At 33.8% G+C, this 22,754-nt stretch overlaps 1 protein-coding gene across 1 annotated transcript; it reads right to left on the reverse strand.

The window, feature by feature from the left end:
* Positions 1-10,334: 10,334 nt before the first annotated feature.
* LOC133199892 (uncharacterized) lies at positions 10,335-18,056 on the reverse strand. The gene is made up of 4 exons (XM_061335703.1): positions 17,945-18,056; positions 16,345-16,389; positions 16,118-16,200; positions 10,335-14,737 (listed from the first exon to the last, which is right to left on the reverse strand). Exon 4 carries the CDS (start codon positions 14,377-14,379, stop codon positions 11,902-11,904), a length of 2,478 nt encoding a protein of 825 aa, XP_061191687.1. The 5' UTR covers positions 14,380-14,737; positions 16,118-16,200; positions 16,345-16,389; positions 17,945-18,056; the 3' UTR covers positions 10,335-11,901.
* Between the last annotated feature and the right edge of the window lie 4,698 nt (positions 18,057-22,754).

The raw sequence follows: 22,754 nt of genomic DNA on the forward strand, positions 1-22,754 counted from the left end.
TATATGATAATGATTATTACTAATTAAATGAAAACATCAGACGAAAATTTTAACGATACCCCCAAGCTAACACATACTTTTGATACTTCAAAATGACGATTAATTAGAACATGCACGCATTACGTATATTTTGTCGTTGTTTTTTTTATTTTTTGTTAAAAATTGGCGTGCCGTATCCGAGCTCCGAAGCAGCTTCAAAGTGATGAAGAATTAAAGCATGCAAGCTCTGAAAATTACATATATTTAGTTTTATGTGTGATGAAAATGTAAACAAATGTGTGCATTTAGTGAAGATATATCAAAAAAGTCCAGTACCGACATTAGATATTAGTGTTTAAATTATTTGTGTTGTGTTTTATTTTCAATAAAATTGAGAAATTTTATTTTCAGTTGTTTGTTTTAACTTTCTAAGAACATTTTCAAATTCAAATATCTATATAAAATATTTAATATTTGTTAGTTTCTTAAACTGGGGTTGTTTAAATGGGGTCGAGCTGTCCTGAATTGGGGGCGAGTTGTCCAGCATTCCAAGTGGAGAGTGGTGCATGTTACCAATGTCAAAGTTGTACTTTACCGAACCTCTAATATGTTGATTGAATGTGTTCAAAATCTTCGCCCTTGTAAATATGTACATAAATTAATTATTTTCCTTTTCTTTTAATTACCAGTTATATTGTAATCGTCATTCATTTCTATTGAATGTGACTCATTGTGAAATTTTTAGAATGAAAACAGTGAAATTTTATCGTGGCAACTGAAGAAACAGCCATCACTAAACAACCAACCTATGACAACTACTGCACCTCTTACAACTACTACACCTCTAAAAGGTGAATATGAAAAAATGTTTCAAACATTCCAAGCCATGGGATTGAATCCAAAAGGTGACACACCAGAGGAACTGGACAATTGGATACAAAGTTACATTAACTCTAAGGATACAAAGCCTAGCCATCAACTACAACCACTTACTTTACCGGACACTGGAGCTATATCGAAGACAACGGTAACATTATCTTCAGATTCCCCTAAAATAATAACTTTTTCTTGAGGAGATAACAAATCAGAAATTTCCTATCATGTATGGAGATATGAAGTGAATAGGACACTTAAGGATCCAACATACACTAAAGAGCAAAAGGACTTCGCAATCAGAAGATCACTGACTGGCTCAGCAGCACGAATGGTTATATACCAAGGACTGGAAAAGCCGATAGATAGTATTCTGGAGACTCTTAGATAGTGTTTACGTTGGTGTTCAAAGCAAAGAACAATTATTAGCTGATTTTTATGGAGCTAGACAGAAGGAAGAAAAAGATATTAGAGCATGGAGCTATGGGCCATCTTAGAGATTTAGAAAATAAACATTATTCGGTATGAGTGATAGATCATTAATTAATTGCAGAATGTAAATTAGATATTTATTCTTATTGTAAAGTTTAGTTTATCTAGCTTTGTTAATTATATACGTATATCTTATAATAAATTTTTTAGGGGTAAATATGATAGCTTAGGATGGTTGGTGGGTGGTTTTTAGCTATTGTATAAATTATGTGCCATGTTAGAAGATGTGCCGTCCATGAAATTTTATTTTTGTAAATACTTATTTACGTAAAAGTTGCTGACAGTTACCGGTATATGCAACATTTGAATAAGGCATTTGATGTGTTCGTTATTTATTTTCCGTGAGATCACTGATAAGGGGTAATCAATTGTTTTATTATACCGATACAAGTTAGGAAATTTTTGTAGGCTTAAGGATACACCAAAGGCTTTTTTCAAGATTTTTAACAATTTTGAGATTTTCGGCCAAGAAAAAGAAGTTAATCACTGCTTTATGATGCATGTAAAATTCTTGGTAATTATGAAATGGTTTTCAAATTATTTAACAATAATGAAACATAAACACTACCACATGTGAATGTTCCGTTATTGAAGCTTCTGATTTGATCTGTGACTGCCTGCTCATGAAAGACGCAATAAATCACTGTGACCACTTGGGGAATTCTTCACTAGCCAAACAGAGGTTATCAGTAATTAAACTACAGGGACTCTAGATTTAGAGAAAGAGATCTAACAGATCACTGATGACCATAAAATAGGAGGTGGAGCTTAGCTCTTGCCATTTTGCCGGGAAATCTTTCTGATTCAGAATTGAACCTATTTTACTTAATTAAAAGCATCTAAATACAGAAAAGAACCTCCCATTCTTGTGAATATGCATAGGAAATATGGCTAAGTGACAGGTATCCAAAGCTGAATCTCCAAGGTGTCATATATTCCTAGCTTTGGCAGATTTTGTTGTGTAATGGGTTTTTGCCCTCTACTGTAAAGTAAGATCAGACAGTTTGTGGTATTATTTCAAAGGATTCAGCTCCCTTATTTATGGACCAATTTCTCTGAAAATTGGATGGGTTGCTTCTCAAATGTGTGTTCACAAAACCGTATCTCAGATTTTTGATATCTAGCTTAGTTTTGGAATTATTGAGGGAAATGTTAAATTAGGCTAATAAATTGGTAACATTGAAGGACAAATGGCTGTAACTTTTGAATTAGAAGATTTATCAAAAATCTGAGATACGGTTTTTAAGTTCAATCTTTAGTCTACCTTGAGGTAAAATGACCACTTTGAGGGGTTAAATACAAAAAAGTTGATTTATAAAATATTCAAGCACTAAAATTTACATTAATATTTAAATAATTTTTGAATAAGTTATTAATTAAAGTTTAAATTAGGATAATTAAATAGTAAATTTAACAAGCTTTCAAATGATATATACTTTTATTATGTTATCTTTGATAATGAAAGAATTACATGCCAATTGAATTCTGGCATTTGGAAACCTTTGGTGTATCCTTAATTACTAAAATAATCAATTGTGTATTAGACCTACGAACTGTTATTAGTGTTCCATCGCGATCGGGATTCGCTAGTGAAGTTCTTTACTTTTCGTCTGCAAGTCTTGTAAGTTTTTGCACCGCCGATTTATTAAAACACTCTGTGATTGTTAGTAACATGCAACTGACATGCAAAAGTAACATGCAACAGATCTGGTTTGTGTTAAAGTCCATATTGGTGTAGACCAATTAATTAGAGAAAGATTTTCTGTTGCAAACTGAAAGCGAGTCCGCCAACAAGCCATGGCGAAGAAAAAAGGTTCGTCACTTGTCACCAGTTACATTTCAGGTTTTCCATTTATACATTGCTTTTTTTAAAACTCTATTCTTAAAAACTCTGTACAATTACAACTGAACTGAACCAGAAACATTGTACGCAGAATTAAAAAAAAAAAGAACTAGCTAGATCCTGCAAATGGGGAAGATGTTAAAAAAATCACTATGAGCAGTGCAAAGAACTTGGCAGTCTTGTGAATAGCATCACATGTGGTTGTTATAGCTCTGCAATACTTATACATGAAAGATTTCAATAAAGAGCCTGTACGTCACCTTTAAAGATTTGCTTGCCAATGAACTAAGTGATGCAGAGAAGCAGCTAGTCATATGTGGTGTAATTAGGAATTTTGTACAAAAATATATCTTAAAAGATTCCATACAAATAATTCAGAATTCCACTAGGAACACAGAACCTCGGACATGTGTGGAAATTTTTATTACCAGCTCAGACGTAAATCCTACGAGGATACTGATACCTGTTGTTGAGCAGCAACGACCTGCTTTAGTGGAATCTTACTTATCTCGAATGTTAGAACTTGGTCTTGCTTTTGCATTGCTACAGATCTACAGATGAATTATATAGATAGACCTGTAAAAGACAATATAAAGGCAATCCATTCAAATAAACTGAAAAAAAACTATGCCAAAACGCACATCAGCTTTGTCTGGGATGAACATAATAACCAGCAACTTTGATTTCATGTCTGAGATACTGATCACGGAAAGCAAAAACAAGAGTCCTTCTTCATTAGAAGATAAGCAGTTGATAATAAGTTTGTTCGTTCAAATCAAGTCATTTTCTTCTGAACCAGGGTACAAATGTCATCATATAAGAACCCAGTTCAAAGTCCATTGAAGAAATTGGGCATCCACAATTTAGCTTCGTGGATTAGAAAACACTTTCTTCAGACTGAGCTAGCTCTCCTGTCCACCTCATCGTCGTTGCGTCTACTCGTTGGTTGGGTTTGTTGATATAACTGAGTGGATTATTGTCAATGTATATGATAAACTTCGATCAAAGAAGATGAACCAAATTTTTCACTTCCTGCTTCATTAAAAATTATACTATATGTTTTTAAAGACAGTTTTTGTGTGAATCATGTAATACTCCTGGTGCTCTTTGTAGGTTTCTGTCGATTTGTTTGCATTGCTAGCAATCTTTTCTCATTATTTTATTATAAATGTCTTAAGAGTCTGGCTAAATTAGTTTTCATTCAATGTTTTTTTTTTAAATAAATTGAAAATTTTAATTACGATGTTAAAAATTTACTGTATGATCTGCGCCTCTTTCATGTTTTGATTCTGCTTAGTAAGCTATTTTTCTGCATTGATTTCCCGTGTTTGGCGCGAATTCTTCAAAACATTTGCATTCTATAGCCAAAACTCGCATTCCTTACTTGGAAGCCTATGAATGATGGATGAATTGTAAGGTTGAGAAAAGTTTGTTTTTTTTTTTGTTTTTTTTTTTTTTTTTTTTTTTTTTTACAAAAGTACAAATGAGACTTAAAACTCTTTTGTGCAATCTCGGAACTTGTAAATTCTTGTTTTGGAGATAACTACAATTTTTGACATTCGAACAAATACATTTTTGCTCACACTATATGCATTATTAAAACATTTTCAGGGATATTCTTTGATATAATATTAGTTTAAACTTATAAATCTCAAATACTGTAACACAGAAATGATATACGAAGGACACTTGTTTCTTTTTATAATACATGAGAAAATTACCAATTATTAAATTTTTCAGTTGAGAATTTCAGAAAAATCTTCGAATGGAGTTGATAATTTTCTCACATGAGAAATTAAGACGCGCTTTGACACGCGCTGCTGTTTCTAAAGATTTTAACTGAGGAACATCGCACTTGCTGAGGGAACTCTTCAGATTTTTGTGGTGAAAAAAAAAAACAATAAACAATAACAGCAAACAAATATTTTTCTGCTATATTGACTTTGTTTACAATAGCAAAACTGGCAAAGAGATCTGCTAATTTGACAGCAGATAAGGAGATTATTTAAGTAGACGAGGCGGGAGGAGATACTATTTAGAAAAATGAAAGGAGATGGGACTTAAAATTAGGGAAAATCGGGCTGAAGGATGGAAAAAATTACAGATGTGTTAACTGCGTAAGTTGTATTGTTGTCTTTCGGTCCGCCTGTTCTTTTACAGTTTCAATTCACGTATATTTGTAGTTATAACCTTTTAATAAACGTTTTGATGATGTTTCTTTATCAGTATTCCATAAAGACCATGGCTGCACGTCATATTACTGGAAGTCATGCGTAAAGGCCAAAGATCTTGCATAGCATTCATCTTCTCGAGCATTCGTAATCAACAGGAACTTCAAAGATACCTTGTTTTTTCAACAACAGACGAAGACACGCCGAATAGGCGTCAAGAAGAGTCCTGGTTTCTGTCAGCCTTAAAAAATTGAAGCATAACATCAAGGGTTGTGCAGCAGGAACTGTCGCATAACTGGTGACTCTTTCGGACAACAACATATCTACTGATACGGTTACCAACACTATTGCCTCCCTGGAGGAGTGGATGAGGGCAGCATCAAAAGAGAGAACATTTGAAATTAAAGGAAACGCAAATGGGTAGGTACAAATTTCGCGGTTGTATAATTGTATTCTCGATTTATTTATTCGAATTTATTTACATTTATTCTACGAGATGTCACATTCTTAAACCACTCCCAGCATAAACCATTTATTTCTTCATTTTCAGTAACAAGTCGTCGCCGTTTTCTTTCTGGGTCCACATTATTTTCAAAATCCTCCAGATATTCAGCCAGATATTCAGCTTGTTTATCTGAATCTTGCTAACATTTCATTCTACCGTTATCTTGCGAGAAGATGTACTTTTTTATCCATATCAATTATTTTGATTTTTTATCCATATCAATTATTTTGATTTTTTCATACAAAGTTAAAACTTCCCTTTTAACATTCGGCGAGACCATTTCAACTATAAGTATAAATACAAACAATGATAACAGAGTACAAAATATTTAATTAAAACACAATTCTGTTCACTAGGTTCAGGTAAACTGACCAGTTTTTAATACCCAAGGGAATCGGTTTTCAAAACAATCCACTATCGTCACAGCTGATGAAATCGTGAAATATCACGTCGTTGGACAATTACATTGTAATTAACGAGATGGGCCAGGATTTGAGTGGCCGCTGGCCGGTTACACAGGTGGCCGTTTTTTTCAAGTACAAATAAAGACAACAAAGTACAAGAGTATTGCTAGAATATTATGTTATTTAAATTAATATTCAATAGGTATCTTGTTACATAGTACTGGGGTCCTTGGAGAGCTAGCCCAGATAGAAACATAACGTCGGCCTGCGATTCAACCTTTCTCCAGTCAACCTATGTACAAGTTGAAAGAAAAGCATCCCAACTACAACCAAGTACAGGGACAACTTTACATTACTGGAAGTTCAGTCTGTGACTTCATGGTATGGACCCCAAAAGACAGTGCCATTTTTCGAATTTTCAAAGATCTTTTGGAAGAGAAAATCTCTGTAACGAGTGCCTTTAACTACAACAAATTAAGAGCCATTCTCTGTAATGACTTGAACTTTTATATAGGAGCTGCGGCACGCTTAGTCTCAGAATTTCTCCAATTTACGATAAAAGTCTTGGATAATGTAAACTCAAATCAGGCAGAAATTGGTTGCTTCGTGTCATGGTTACCATAGCAACATGTCCTAAAGTTTGAAAAATGGCATTTTTCAACATGTTTAGAGTCCCACGGTTAACGTTTGCAGCAAAGCAAACAAGTGAAAATGACTGTTTCTGAAAGTTGAAGGCCTGGTGTCTTAAATGCATGATAAACATGTTTGGTAAATCAACTATAACATACGTTACTATGGAAACAAAGTATTAAAAAGTAATAATTTTGTTTATTTAATTTTACATACACTTAAGAATAGAAACAATAACAGGTTGAAATGCAAGCAAACAATAGACAAGAGATCCTTGTAACATACACCAAGGACAAAATATGATATTTCTTATAGGTTGGCAATGGTTACCATGGTTTTAATACCACGAAGGGATTTTAAGTTTACTCTCTTAGTGTTTTAATCTTATCCTATCTTTTTAAAAAGCATATTTCTATATAACTGATGATCCATTTTTAAAGGCGTTGGTGTGATCCTAATTTTCACATATCAAAAGATTCAATTTCAATTCTTTAAATAGTGCGTTGCTATAGAAATTAGCCGAAAAAATATGCATAAAAATCTGAAATATAGTCTGTTTCCTTGGATGCGTACCCTTGCATGTAAATTCCCAAAACTTTTATGATTGATATATATGAACAACTAACCTGACTTTCAAATTTGACTACCACCCAATCTCTATCTGGATGCAAAAAGCTGGCCCAAAGGGTTTAATAAAATAAAAAAATATATAAATTTAAAAAGTCGAACATTTTCCCTTCTTGGTAACCATAGCAACAATATATTTTTCAACAAACTTTATGAATTTAGGAATGGAGTCATTCCTTATAATTTAATTTTAAATTCATTAGATAACCAAGGGTGTAAAATTTCGTTGCTTTTTATTAGTTCAAATTTGCCGCTCAATAATACAACCGTAGTAACGGAAGTGATGGGAAGCGAGGGGAGGTAAAAACTGATGCCTAGGCTTAGCGGCAGCCTTGTTGTTTGTTTACATGTGGTAAGATCGAATTATTATTAAGTTAAAGGTACATTTATTAAATCTGGAATTTTCCATGAATCCCGAGGACTGGAAATGAGAGGATTGCATGGATACAGACGATTCAGCTGGTTGTCAGGGGGTTGTGTCCCCATACCAAACCAGGTTATACAGAAATAATTTGTGTTCCTTTTTGGATATTAACCAATCAGAAGTTAGAATACAAACAAAATTAAATTATTATGTGATATTCAACTTTAGTACTACCAGATTAGCACTATTCAAGGTGAGTATAATAATATATTTCTTGATTAAAAGGTAAATAAGTTCCTAGAGCAGCAATAAAATATCACTTTAAACAACTGGTAAGATGCTTTCATGGTTACACTGCAAAGTAACAATTAATCCAAATTTTCTTATGTTGTCGGTGTTGCAAGGTTAAGGATGCATAAGTGCCAGTCATTAATTTTATTGTTTTTCCACAAGAAAGTAGCATTAACCCAATCCTAGCAACAGATTTTGCATGAAAGTTATTTTTAGAATAATATTGCCAATACCTAATTACTTAAGGTCAAATATTTTTTATTGTTTTCCTTTGGTTGTTGATTGAGTTTGATCATGTAACATCTATCATTTTCATTTGTGAATATTGAGCGTTTTTCAGCATTTTTCAGCATCTAAAATGTATTCCATATGCACCCATGGTTACCACTTACTAAGAGATAAATTCTAAATAGTTTCTTTCTAGCATAAGTGGTAAAAAGGTGTCATGTTTTTGGGAGAACGGTTTGTTTGATTTTCTTAGTCTTTAATAAGGCGTAATAAAGATTCAAAGTAGCTGAAAATCTCAATTTTATCAACTCTTCTGCCTGTTACCATGGCAACCAAGACACATAGCAACGAAATTTTATTTGATATATGTTTCTGGTGTCAAGTTGTAATAATGGGCAAAGTTTCATATAAATCGGTGACCATGCGTGGCAAAGGAGTTTAAGTGGTTACAGAGAATCGCTATTAATTCCTTAAATACAGCACCAGAAAGTTATTTACATTAATTGATTAATAGGGCCCCGTTCTGGGGTCACCCTATAGTGATCAGTCTGTCGGTCTGTCTGTCCGTGCGAGATCTCTTGTCCTTAGCATATCTTCTCTCCCCTTGGCCTGATCTGGCTCATACTTCACCCACAGAGTGTCTTTGGGCAAAGGGTGTGCAGTGACCTTGAACCATGTCTCTAGGTCTAAGGTTAAGGTCATAGCAGAATTATTTGAAAAATCCTTGTCCGAAGCATATCTTCTCTCCCCTTGACCCAATGTGGCTCATACTTCACTCACAGAGTGCCACTGGTCAATGGATGTGCAGTGACCTTGAACGAAATTTCTAGGTCAAGGGTCAAGGTCAAAAATAGCCTCTCTGTTTAAAATCCTTGTTCGCTGCATAATTTCTTTCCCTTAAGTCCAGTCAGCCTCAAACTGATCAATTGACTTAGGGTACGGAACATTTGTGATTTTCATAGATATTTATATTCCTTTTCATCATACAAATACTTTTCTGAAAGTTTTTGTTATTTTGTCATTTTTTCAGAGAGTAGTTACTTTTTGTCCCCTTTAGAATCGAACAACACATCCCTTAATAGTACACAAATGTTCCTCTTCAAAATAAACACTTTTTAGTTACCTTACATTTTCATGTTCGTTGCTGAAAGCGGGGCCCTTTGAGATGGCCACCATCTCAATGATATCTAGTTAGCATTAATTTTGATGACGGTATACATGAAATAATTTAAAGTAAGGGGATGTTAGTGTCCTTATGCAGCATTTGAAACAATTGAAAATCTCATTCTTTTACAAATTAATCTCTTGGAAGAATCATCTAATGATGCTCATGAAGGTTGAATTTGATTTACTAACACAAAGAATGGGAACATCAGAATGTGGAATAAATACATTATGCTGGATAATACTTTTTTATAACAGTGATGCTTTTCCTTTGTACTATGCAAAGCCTACTGAAATGAAGTCCATTACAATCAAGCCAGATGACCCCAAAGACCAATATTAGTGCAAGGTGCAAGTGAGGGATGTGCGATACCTTCATCGTTGCTGGAAGAATTCAAAGATGTCAAAAGTGCCTTTATCTTCCTTCTGTTTTTTATATAATGTGAGGGATCTGGCGTACCCAAAGAATTTCCAGATTCGTGGGATTTTTACAAGTTTGCAATGAGTAAAAATTATCGCAAGTTCACAAAAAAGTGTGACTTAAAGAAATAAATGTTTTATCAGCTTGATAAAATATTGTATAAAAGATACATTACGAACTAAGACGAACGTTTTATGTAATTGTCTTTCTTTTCTTCAGTGTAGGAGTTATTAATAAAGTGCCTTGTCACAGCATGATACGCCCGTCAAATATTGTTAACTAATATAATCATAAACAGATCAGAGTGCAAGAAAATTATACTAATCGGCTAATTGTATTCGGCGCGTCGGCGCACCAGCGCGTCAATCTCGTCCCAATATCACATAAGTATTTTCTCCCTGTATTAAAACACTCAAATGACCTGGATTTTCTTTATTTAAGCATTATCGCTTATACTCAAGTCGACAGCCCGAACCCGATTGTATTTTTTGTTGGGTGGATCCATAAATATTTACTTACTTTCAATTTATCTCTCTCTCTCTCTCTCTCTATATATATATCTCCAAACATTAATAGCATTTAAAAAATATTTAGTGCTTTGGTTTTTATAAATTTCTTTATGTAAGACAAAAGTTTACTGGTATTACATAAAGACCCTAAACTCTCGAGTTTAACCTCCTTTTTAAGAGACTTAATTTATTACGGCAATAAGCTGCAATACATTGGTATCAATGTTTGACAAAGATTCCTTGTTACATATTAGATAATTCTATTACTAAAATTAACGTCTTTATTTGAAGAGGGGGGGGGGGCTTTAGTTACAGAAATGGCTGGCCTGTCGACTTTATTAGGTCATTTGCACTGCCGATCATGTGCCAGTATACAGGTCTGCCTCCCCATATTGCAGTGGATGACAAATCCCACTGCCCGACAACAAGGGCTAGTGAATTTTAGGGTGGACAAGTGAAATTTTATCAACCACTCGCCTGTGGGCAAGTGACATATCAAAAATAAAATCAAATATGTAAGCCGTAGATTTGAAGCTGGGCATATGGGCCTACATGATCTACTTAGTATTTGTCTTCCTATTTTGAAATATTTATAAATACAGTATTAGTTTATGGTAAGGCAACAAATTAGGTAGGGCAAGTGAATTTTTACCATATGTACTTGCCCTTGGAAAAGTGCCCTAAAGATCTATTTGTTAGCCCCTGTATTGTAGTCTTCTCAACCACTCATCTCTGTCATTAAAAATCCGATCATTCAAAATACATGTACAATGGTTCCATCAACATTCCTTTAACATTAATTTTTGTGTTTTGCAGAGTGAAAATTAAAGTAGAATTAGATGTTCATTAAAGTAAGAAGCATATCAAAAGTTTTATGATGATCTAAATACTGAATCATTTGCTGATAGCACAAAAATTGATGCCAATGAAAATTGATAAAACCAGTGTATTATTAATTAGTGGCCACGAATAAAAAAAAAGCCCACAGGCACTTAAACAATGATGTTGAAACTTCAAAAGCATACTCCATTTATGAAACTTTCTCTTTTATTTATGATAAACCAAACATTGTCAAAAAAGAAAAAAAAGCACAAAAATCTTATCCAAACAAAGAGAACAAAAAATACAAAGATAACTTTGTTTTGAGCAAAAATATAAGTTTATATTAGATTGACTAGATTCTTAGTTCATAGTACCCATTCCCAAAGACAGTCTTGTCACAAGAAATAAAAGACAGTCTTGTCACAAGAAATAAAACTGCAAGAGTAAAACATATCAATCTTGTGTCCTTCTGAATTACTAATAAAACAAGAATTCTATAACAAAGAAAAGCATTTTCAATTAAAAGTAAATCAGAACATTATATACAGAACAACATTTTTAGTTGATTACAGTGCGCCTTACAAATCCATGTTAAAATGAGACTGGAGCATTTTTATCTGGCATGGCTTCAGTTTAGATCTAATATTTTCAGGAATCTTTATTTTATCAATTGTGAAATGGGGATGTCGCTTTAGAATGCACTCTGGCGCGCAGTGATAGAATGTGGCTCTCTTTTTTTGAGCCGTGTACACCCATTCAGTTTCACCTTGGTTTTTCTGTGGATATAGGTATCGCTCTGGATGCTGCATTACAAGATCAAATGGTTGAACTACTACAGATGTTGGAAAATCTACACCACATGCAGCACATCTTTTGGCTCTTTTTTCACCCTTTAGGAAATTTACTTCAAATTCATCCTCATTGTGGAAAGGTTCAGTGAAAAGTGAAACTGATGATGTAATCACAGGTCTGGTATGGGGATCATTTTTTCCCTTTCTGGACCTTTTTTTCCCAGATTTCTTGGTATGTTTCTCAAGCAGGGCATCAAGAGACACTTTTTCAGAACACTTTTTAATTTCTTGTATATACTTTTGCAAAGTTCCCCGGAATTCACTTGCTGCAATAGTGTGTTCACAGAATACTCCAAACTTATCAAAGTTCTGACATTTGTGACTCCCAGTGCAAGTACATGTAAACCAATCCATTTCTTCATTTCCCTCTACAATGTACACATTTTCACTACAGTCTATACATGTTTTGTTTGATGAAAGTTTAGTGAATATGGACTTGTCACCTGCAAGAAGACCTGCTTTTCTCCAGACATCTCTTAGGTCATGAGCTTTGTAGATCGTACCAGTCAGGGCATTGTATGTTTCGAAAAGGACTGAAGGTATATGGTGAGTTGGCAGTTCAGTAAATTCTGCATTATACCTGAATACTTTGGCAAGCTTGTCCTGTTTTTGGTCTTTGTTTAACTGAGACCAGTTAAGTGTTGATACAGAGAGATGATTATAATCATTATGCAGCCTATATTCCCCAACGTTGAACACTCCTTTCTCCAATTCTTGATACTGCGTGTGGATAATGTTTTGTAGAGACACCGCCATGTTCTCCCAGAACTGTTTTTTATAGTCAACTTCACGCTTCAGCACATTATTAATTGACTCGTTGTTGTTGTTTGTATATCTTATAGGAGGATATCCTAGCCCTGCAGCTGTTCTTATTGGTTTTAAAAGATTTCTTTTACACTCTTCGGCTTTGAATTTCTTGAACCAAGTAAAAAACTCAGGGGGTTTTCTTCCAGTTTCGGTAACTTCAATTGCATCCCACTTCCTGCCCAAATTGATGAGGGATGAATCAAAATCAGACTCTGTTTCACAGTCAATGAGCCCTCCAATGCGTTTGTTCCCATGCTGCTGTCCATATATCTCATTCAAGAATAAATTTATGTGAGGTTCTTTAAAGTTTAATGACTTAAGCTTTCTTTCACAGTTGTCTCGGGCATGTATCTCACAAATTAGATGGATTCCTTGAAAAGCGTTACTTTTTTGAAGGCCATTTATGAGGGCTTTTTCTCCATCTGATCCCCATACATTTACAACGTCATCTTTAATATATCCAGAGAGTGTTTTGCCGAAGTATTCATAGTCACTGGTTTCTCGTTTAAGATGCATCATACATGGACCGAGTAAAAGAGGGTGTCTGCCACTGTCTCTGATGACAAACATAAGGTGTCTGTAAGTGGTACATGTAAGGTAAAATCCTCCAAGATCAAATGTTGGATCTATGCCTAAAATGGAATCTGAATTGCAGCAAAATTTTTTCACATCAAGGAGTTGCTGATCTGTTGCAAGGAAGCACCTGGCATGACCATTTTCTTTCATTTCAAAACTTCGAGCAAAATTGCCCTCAACAGACATCTTGATAATGGCATCAAAATTAGTAGTACATTTTCCACCAGTCTGGTATTTCCTAGGGTTGCTTCTGTTAATGTTGTAAATTTGAGTTCTGTCTCTAGGTATATCTGATGGTGATTTGAAGTTCAACGATCCTCCTTCCTCATTGAACAAATCTGCAACAACTTTCTTGGGCTGCATATAAACAGATTTGTTCTTCATTTCTGCAATTGCACTTGGTTTTGTTCTAATGAAAGGATTTTCTTTCTTAGAATTTCCATGTGGAACATTTTTTAAGACAGGAACAACTTTTCCATCTTGGAAATAATACTGTATAATTGCATGTCTGAGGTTGTGTCCTTCTGAGTTTCTTATAGTGTAGACAATTTTGTGGAAATCTGGAGTCCCAGCATGGACATAGTAGCTTTTCCTGAGCTGAAAATCATATGATTGAGTAATCTGTCTGCTGGACTTATAACCTCGTTCTGTCTTTGTAAGGTACAACTTTGATCCTGATGGCCTTTTCCAGAGCCCATTGTCATCCACAGTCAGATCTGAAAATTTTCTCAGTTTATCAGTATCAACTAAGAAAGTGGCATTCTCTTCACACTGTAAAGGAACAGTTGGACATACATATTGAGTATGGTTATCTACTTTCATCAGAACATCGATGATTTCTGCAGCTCCATATCCACCAATTTTTCTTGAGAAAATTGGAAAGTCTTTAGAGAATTCTGTTACATTTTCTTCTTCATCAGATGACAAAGGCCCATATATCTCAGAAAACTCTCCAACAGTTTGCTCTTTATCATGTTCATCAAGACTAATGGTCTCAACTTCAGTTTCTGCTGTTTCCTCCGAAAACTCTCTGACATCATCCTCTTCATCCAGACAAATGATCCTTTTTGCACTCCCAACAAATTCTCCTCCTGTTTTTTCTTTCCATTTTTTTTCGTTAGGACTCTCTTTCACTCCTTTTTTCTTTAACTTGCGTTTTACCAATTTAGGAAGGTCATCCCTTGAAAAAAATATAAATGATGTAAAAAAGAATTGAAAAATACATTATACAACTGCAAGTACAGTATTGAAAAGAGGAATGAAATTCTTCAACATTTCATTATTATTTTAGAAATTAAGGTACCTAATAAAACAAATTTCCAATGAGCCACATCACTCACCTGAGCAACAAAAGAAATACTCAAATAGGTTTTATGGAGTCGTATACAAAATATGTACACAATTTAGTAAAGGCAGTCTTTTTAAAATTAGAGGCAGATCCATTTGCACACTAGCTACACTAACATCTAACAACATCCCATTGTGGGTCACGTCAGGGGTCAAATTCTATTAACCAATCAAATTGTTGCCTGCAAAATCATTGTTATATTTACTGAAGCTAAAAAGTCTATAGATTTTCGCAATTTGACCTCTGACGTGACCCTCTATGGGATGTTAAATGTTAGTGTAGCGAGTATGCGGGAGGATTTTACATCTAAGTCTAATTAGATTTTGGTAAATGAATCCTTAAAAAGATTTTCAATATTTTTATGAAGATATTTTTATGCTATATATTGAGCCCATTTTGTATTTGGATAATATCGCAGTCATATAACATTTTGAGCTATTAAGCATTGCAGTTCTGAAGAAGATCTTGTAAAATTGTTTATCTACCACGGTATATATACCTTTGAACCCCTTGTTCAGCCCCAAACAATTTTAAGAGACTATACTCTTAACAATAAGCCTAAGAAATCAACAATTTGTCTAGATGCTTGCATATATGTTATTTTTACATTTGAAATTTTTAAATGTTAATTTGGATGCCAAATGGAGCCCAACCCTATCTGCCTTTGAAGATGTATATTTTGACAAACTTGAATCTATCCTACTGAGAATTCTTTCACATAATCTACAGCTTTTCTGATCAATTTTTCTTTTGCAGAAGAAGATAACATCGCTCTGATGTGAATACATGTCTAGTATGAATAAACAAGATAAGTTTAAGAAACATTGTTCAAACTATGATTATTTTCACTTGAGTAAAACAGTTGACAGACACACAGATAAACAGGAATTTTACATCAGATTTGCACAGAAATAATCCTACCATATGGCATGCCAAAACAAAGACTATGATGAAATTTCAAGCACCTCTGAAGAGTAGTTGCTGAGAAAACTCAATGAAAATTTGTACACACAAAAATTGACGCCAGACAAAAAATGATCAGACAGAAAAGCTTACTTAAGCTTTCAGTTCAGATGAGCTAAAATGCTGATTATGATAAAATTCTGACTATTTACAAATATATATAATTCACAAACTTGGCCATATTAAAGATGCTTAGAGTTTTACTCGTAGCATTGGAATAATTTAAAAAATATATATATATGAAATTACTCTTCTGCATCATAAGCTGGGTCTGGTAGGTCTAGACTGTCAGGACTGGATGCTACATTTTCTTTCCTGGAGACATCTGCATTCTGAAATACGATCATTATAATTACTTATACATGTTCCATATATACATGTCTACTAATATCATTTACTCTTATTATTGTGGTAATAATTATAAACAGATTTATATAAAATTGAGAAGTTTTAAGTAGGCAAATCTAAAAACTTACAAAAAGGGTAGCATGGCTACTCTCCTCTGAATCGCTGTCGTCACACTGAAATATTAAATAGCATGTTATATAATACAACAAATAAAGAATACCAAGTTTTAAGTCAAGGTAATGTGTAGGACTTGCATTGATTACATATTATTTTGTTCATAATACTCCAGTCTTTCTCTACTGAAATAATAATAATTTACTCAATTTTACCCAACTTGTTTTTCATAAGCCTCATATTCAACATTAAAAGTGTCATTTAGATAGTAGTAGGAGGAAAAAACAAAATTTTCAAAATATATACTTTTTTATCAATGGCAAGTTTGACGATTATTTCTAATAAAATTAACTGAATGGATTTCAGTTATTTCATCATTAATCTTACCACTTGTTTCCATAAATCTGAGATTTTTTTTTATATAAATGAATTATTTCAATTAAAATTTGGATAAAATGTGACATAAGTCAATATTTTGGACTACTCTCCAGAAAACAAAAACAATAATTTATAAACTTGAACAAGAAAGAGGAACAAGAAATAATATAAACATATCAACTACAACAATACTTACCAAATCTATCCTAAAATAATATGTTATTCATTTAGTTTTCTTACTAGTATATAATATATGCATGTTCTTTTTATATACCAGTATACATGTACCATTTTGGTCATTGCATTGTGTCTTTTCTCAGGTTAGCAAGACACAAGGTGAGAACCTTGTACATACTGTATGCTGCATAAAAGTTAGCTGCAGATCTGTAGCGTTATGGTTTTATATATTTGTCTTTGACCATAACAGAACCTGTAATGCAAAAAGGTGCAATTAACAGAGCAATAATTTTCAGCACTTTAGGGGAGAATTTCTCCACTTTCTAGCACTGGTCAATCAACGATCTTTTACTCCCTAATTCTAGACACATTCTGTATCCAATATGTATATTTTATTCACCTTCCAATCATTTATAGTTGTCTCTACAGGCAATAAACTTGCTTAAAGTGGATTTTCAGCAATCTATCAAATCATTTTAATCAAGTGAGTTTATCACTTGTAGAGACAATTATACAAGTTAAGTAGATGAGTAAAATATACAGATTAATAGTTCAATAATGTGCCTAGAATTAGGGAGTGAAAAGCATTAATTGACTAATGCTGGATAGTTGAGAAATTCTCCCCAAAACTGCGCAAAAATATTACGCCGGGGGCGCCGTAAATTGCACCTTATTAGCATTACGGGATCTGTAGCGTTATGGTCAAAGACAATTTTAGACAAATATATAAATCCATAACGCTACAGATCTGCAGCTACTTCAAGTATGTTTGAAAAGGACAAACGTCAGGCCAAACTTCTTTCAAAACTCTTACAACTTACCAGGTATAACTAACAGCTTTGAAGTTGCATGTTTAATAAAATTTTGCACGTGGTGTCGAGGAAATTCTAGTTAAAACTTAATGAAGCTGAAGTATTGAACATCACTAAATATTTCTCATCAGGCTTCCCATTGTTTATAAGAACAATTTTATAATATATTATAATTTTATAAAGATAAACCTAGTAAACTATAATTCGAACCTACGTATACATACAAGAATACAAAAACAAAACTTACCACGAGGCGGCTTCAGCCATTTTTCAAGAGGAATAGTGCGTTGAATGTCGAGCCCGATGCCAAGAAAATAGCATAAGCGATAAATTTTATTAACAAAATCTGTTGCGCGAGCGCGCCGAATACAATTAGCCTACTAATCTTGATTCAAAGATTTCAATGATTTTTCCATTCCTTAAAATATTTGATAAACATACATCTCCTGTGGTGTAGGTATTAATTATAACAAATAATACATCATATATTTCTCAACTGGTTGTGTTAGAGCTGAAAGGCCCATCATCTGCAGCTTTGTTTATTGTATATTTTATGATTGGTTACCAATCATTTAATTAATTCTATTATACAATATAAAATAAGTTTTAATTATAATATACAATATCAAATTAGTTTTAACTACTTTTATACGTCAAATTTATCTTGAAAGTAGACTAGTCAACAAGAACAATTTAACATAACACAGGCAATTAAAAAAGAGGCTGATTTCCTTGTCCAATTCCCAAGAGATGTAGATAACACCTGCTTGATCAGAGATGCTCTACCAGTTATATCCTCACACTAAACACATTAATTTCTCTCTACTTTGAGTCGCCCGCGTGGGGCAGTGGTTAGAGCGTCTGCTCTAGAGTCGCAAAGTAAGGAAGGAGTTGATCCTTACGTCGCGGGTTCGAATCCCACTGTGGGACCTGGAGACCGGTCCTATATAAACCGAGGCCCCGTGTCGCAGGAAGTGCTGGCACGAAAAAGATCCCTCACTGTTAAAAGGCCGCAAGTGCCGAGTATAGGACAAAATTTTCAGCTCTCCACCGGCAAGAGGTGGCGTCTCCATATGAGTGAAAAATTCTCACGAGGGAAGTTAAACAACAGTCATACAAACAAAAAATTTAATTTGACATGCAATTTTCTGCTATCAAAATTTTCCTTGATCAATGCTTGATAAATACACCCATGGGAGAGGTGGAATTTTTCTTGTTAGAGAGATTGCTGTAAAGTACACGATGAAAAAAATAAGTATTTTCTTGATTTAACACTTTTTTAATAAAGATACTGCAATACTCTGACATCTTTTGGGATTGCGTAATTGAAAAGTTGAAAGAAAGTTTTTTTTTTTAATTTCACTTAAATTAAAGGTCACAGTGACCAGTGTGATCTTTAAATAAATAAATTTACAATCTATTTTCTTGTACGAATGGTTGGGGTAAATCTGGTGTAATGTACTAGACCTGGTACCATACTGATTTCCTTATTATACATATGACCAACTATGGACCTTGCATTGTTTGACAAATAATTATGTATATATTAGTTTTCTTTCTTTTCCCCACACTATGCCAATGTAGTAAAGAATTCATGTTTGGAAGTTATGAAGTATTAAGTGAAAGAAAAAGTTGTTGTTATACTGACAAATGTAAATAGTTTGCATATATGTGAAAAGTTGTCTTGTATATTTTCATAATTTTTTTAAATGTTTATTGATGTTTAGAATTAACAATAATATGTTATATCCTATTATTTATTGTAGGACAGACGACAAGAAAAGTTAAATAAGTTGTATGTGTCGTATCGAGCAGGTATTGTTCCAGGGTGCTAACTCCCCGAGAAAAGACTATATTGAAAGCATTAGTCTTGGGGGAAAAACTATTTTCCATCTTTTTGGAGTACAGCAGATGTCAAATCTTTCTTGTTGAGGTACCAAGGTTTATTGATAAATTCCTCTAAAACTAATGCTAAAGTGAACTTGAGCAACCTCCGTAAAAATCCCATGTATAACAGACCTGTGCTACATGTGTATCATTTATGATTCCAATGATAATATATAATAATATCTTCCATACAAAGTCAAGTCCTAGCCGTTGTCATGCGTTATCGAAAATAGCCCGAATTAAAACAAAACCTTTGTCTATTGTGGACAGAATAAAACATTTATGCAGTTCGTTGGAGAAATGTTAACGAGAGGTTAATCTGTGCCATCTTTCTGAGTAACCATGCAAAGAACTCGTCTATGGATGCAATAACGGTCGTTCTAAAATTTATCTGAGATTCCTACGCAAATGTTTTGCAAGCGCGAAATGAATTTCTGTATAGAAACTGTTGCGGCTGCGGAGTATCGCTCATTATTGCTCCGTCATGGAATATAATCTCTGAGTATACATATATTTTCAAGATAAGTTTTTTTTGTTTCTAGAAATGTTAAATAATTACACAAATCATATGTTTTCGTGTTTATAAACTGAGTAAATCGATGACCAAGCATCGTTTTAGATAACTCAAGCCCCAGTAGGGCTTGGGTAAAAACAAATATAATGTTTTGTTAATGATAAACATTCAGAAGAAAGTAACATTAATTAGTGTTTTTTGATATTGTAATACCCCACAACTGTTATTACATTTTTAGAGAAGAAAATAAGTTTTTAGTCTGTCAAGACCACAGGCAGAAATAACGAGAAAGCACATAGGTATTTTTGTTTCAAATCTACCAAGACAATAAAAAAATATCAAAGAAGAACAAAGCTATTTTTCAGATAGGTATAAGTATTTTTTAAATGTATAATATTAAAAGCAACAGAAAAGACAACCAACATATCACTAAGAGTCATTTGCACTCAATCTAAGACTGATGTCCATATGTCTGTAGAATATCAAGATTTACTGCCGCTACCAAGGACTGATGTCCATATGTCTGTAGAATATCAAGATTTACTGCCGCTACCAAAGACTGATGTCCATATGTCCGTAGAATATCAAGATTTCTGCCGCTACCAAAGATATAATACAACGTATGCTTAGCTTTAACATTGTAATTATTTTCTTGAATAAATCTATACATAAGATAAAACAAAAAATTTAAAATTATTTGATAAGAAAAATTTCTTTTTTCAGTTTAAAAAGATTAAACAAAATCTGGGGTCAGACTGTAAGAACAGGTTATGAAAATATTTCAGAAAATGTCTTAAGATGAAATTTTATACTATTTCAGATGTTACCGAACTTTTCTTTTCTAACCAATTATTTACTACTTTTTGCTAAATTATTTCAAATTTACATGCTTTCTCATATGTTTAAGTTTGCAATCTTATGTCATCTTGTTCATAGTAAGTACATTGTGTGTGTCATAATGGCAGTAATGTATAAGTTACTAAAAGGGCTGCATTGGAAATAAGCCACACTGGCTTTCATGGGCTATCCTTGGGTTAAGGCATATACGTGGAGACCGGTCCTTCGGATGAGACCGTGTAAACCAAGGTCCCGTGTCGCAGAAGGTGCTGGGACAAAAAAAGACCCCTCACTGCTCAATGGCTCCGAGTGCCGAGTATAGGTCAAATTTTGTAGCTCTCCACCGGCAAGTGGTGGCGTCTCCATCTGAGTGAAAAATTCTCGAGAGGGACGTTAACTAATTAACCAAAAAATGTGTTTTTTTTGGCGCACGTAAGATTAACGCAGGAACAGTTCATTTAGGGACTTTGAGGAGTTTGAAGAGGGCAACTACCAGACTACAACCATCGCCATCATCGATAGACTGAGAGGGGCTGTCGATATAATAAAGTTTCATTATCTCCAGAGATTCGTTGTCCTCCACTCCAATGTGAACTGCGAAGGAGTTCGAAGAAACTCATGGACGATCATTCAGATCAACGGAGTGACATGTCAGGTAAATAGACTAATTGGGATTATTTTTGTCCCATTCGTGAAATATATTCCATATTCGTCTACAAAACATTATCCTCTATATATGCGTTTCTATTTTAAGCAAGAGAAAATCCAAAATTTTACCGATATCCTAAGTTTTGGGGTAATGTGCTACTCAGTACTCTGCATTGGTTGGTTTTGATCTCATTCAGGGAAAATTTCCAGGCAATGAGCAGCCTAGAGAGACGCCAGCGGCCACTTGACTATTTATGGAGCCATTCTCAGAAGGGTGAAATGTTTATTTTAGATACAATTTTAATACAATTATTAATCTCTAGTATAATAATAAATGTAATATGTAATCATTTTCCTCATGTTCATTTAATAGATTTGATGAGCAATCTTAGTCCTGGGGTTTTATCTTCATCCTGGGGACAACCAGCGTTTGGTGTGCCGCATTTAGAGCTATGTTGGGGATACCTTATTCATCCTTTTACGAAGTGCGGGGTTTTGAGTGAGAAGTATTTGTATTCTTATTCGCTTTGTAGTTACAATGTATATGTATTTGTGGAAATTCGACAAGAGAAATTAAAATTTATGTATTGCAGAAAACCAGAAAAGCGTTACAAATTACAAACGGAAGGCTATTGGTTGGCTGAAGCTGTATGCCCAAAACTAGAGAGAACAGCTCCCAAACAGCCATCAAATTCATTTACACCCTTGCTCCACAAAACTCCATATATACGACTTGATGGTTGGGGAATCACAGGGAGATGTCACCAGTGTCACTGAGCCATTTCCTTAGTTTGTAGTGAAGAGAAGCTTCATATATTGCCATACCAAAGACTTGGATTTTGAATTCTGTGATGAAGATGTATAATGTAGTTTTTGATTTTTGAAATAATATAAATTTCTGATTTTTTGCTTTGTTTTAGAACAACCGATTTCCAAAATGCAATGTGTGTACCGAGATCAAAATTAAACTTGGGGTAACCAGAGATTTACGAGGAAGAATGATGCTCATGAAGAAAAGAGACATCTTAAAAAAGCACAAGTAAGTTGGAAGAGCTGTATGAATTAATGAAGCTTTCACAAAATTTCATTTAAAAACAAATCTTTCCGTTGTTAATATTTTTGTATATTTATAGCATAGAGAGACAGAAATATTATTAGCACCGACAAAAGG

Source organism: Saccostrea echinata, unplaced genomic scaffold (assembly GCF_033153115.1).
Source record: "Saccostrea echinata isolate AGI-Se365-2 ecotype Australia unplaced genomic scaffold, CSIRO_AGI_Sech_v1 ptg000036l, whole genome shotgun sequence".
NCBI lineage: Eukaryota > Metazoa > Mollusca > Bivalvia > Ostreida > Ostreidae > Saccostrea > Saccostrea echinata.

What these genes read in the sequence shown, in the direction of transcription:
- LOC133199892 (XM_061335703.1), bottom strand. Translation starts at nt 14,379, where the DNA reads ATGAAAGTAGATAACCATACTCAATATGTATGTCCAACTGTTCCTTTA.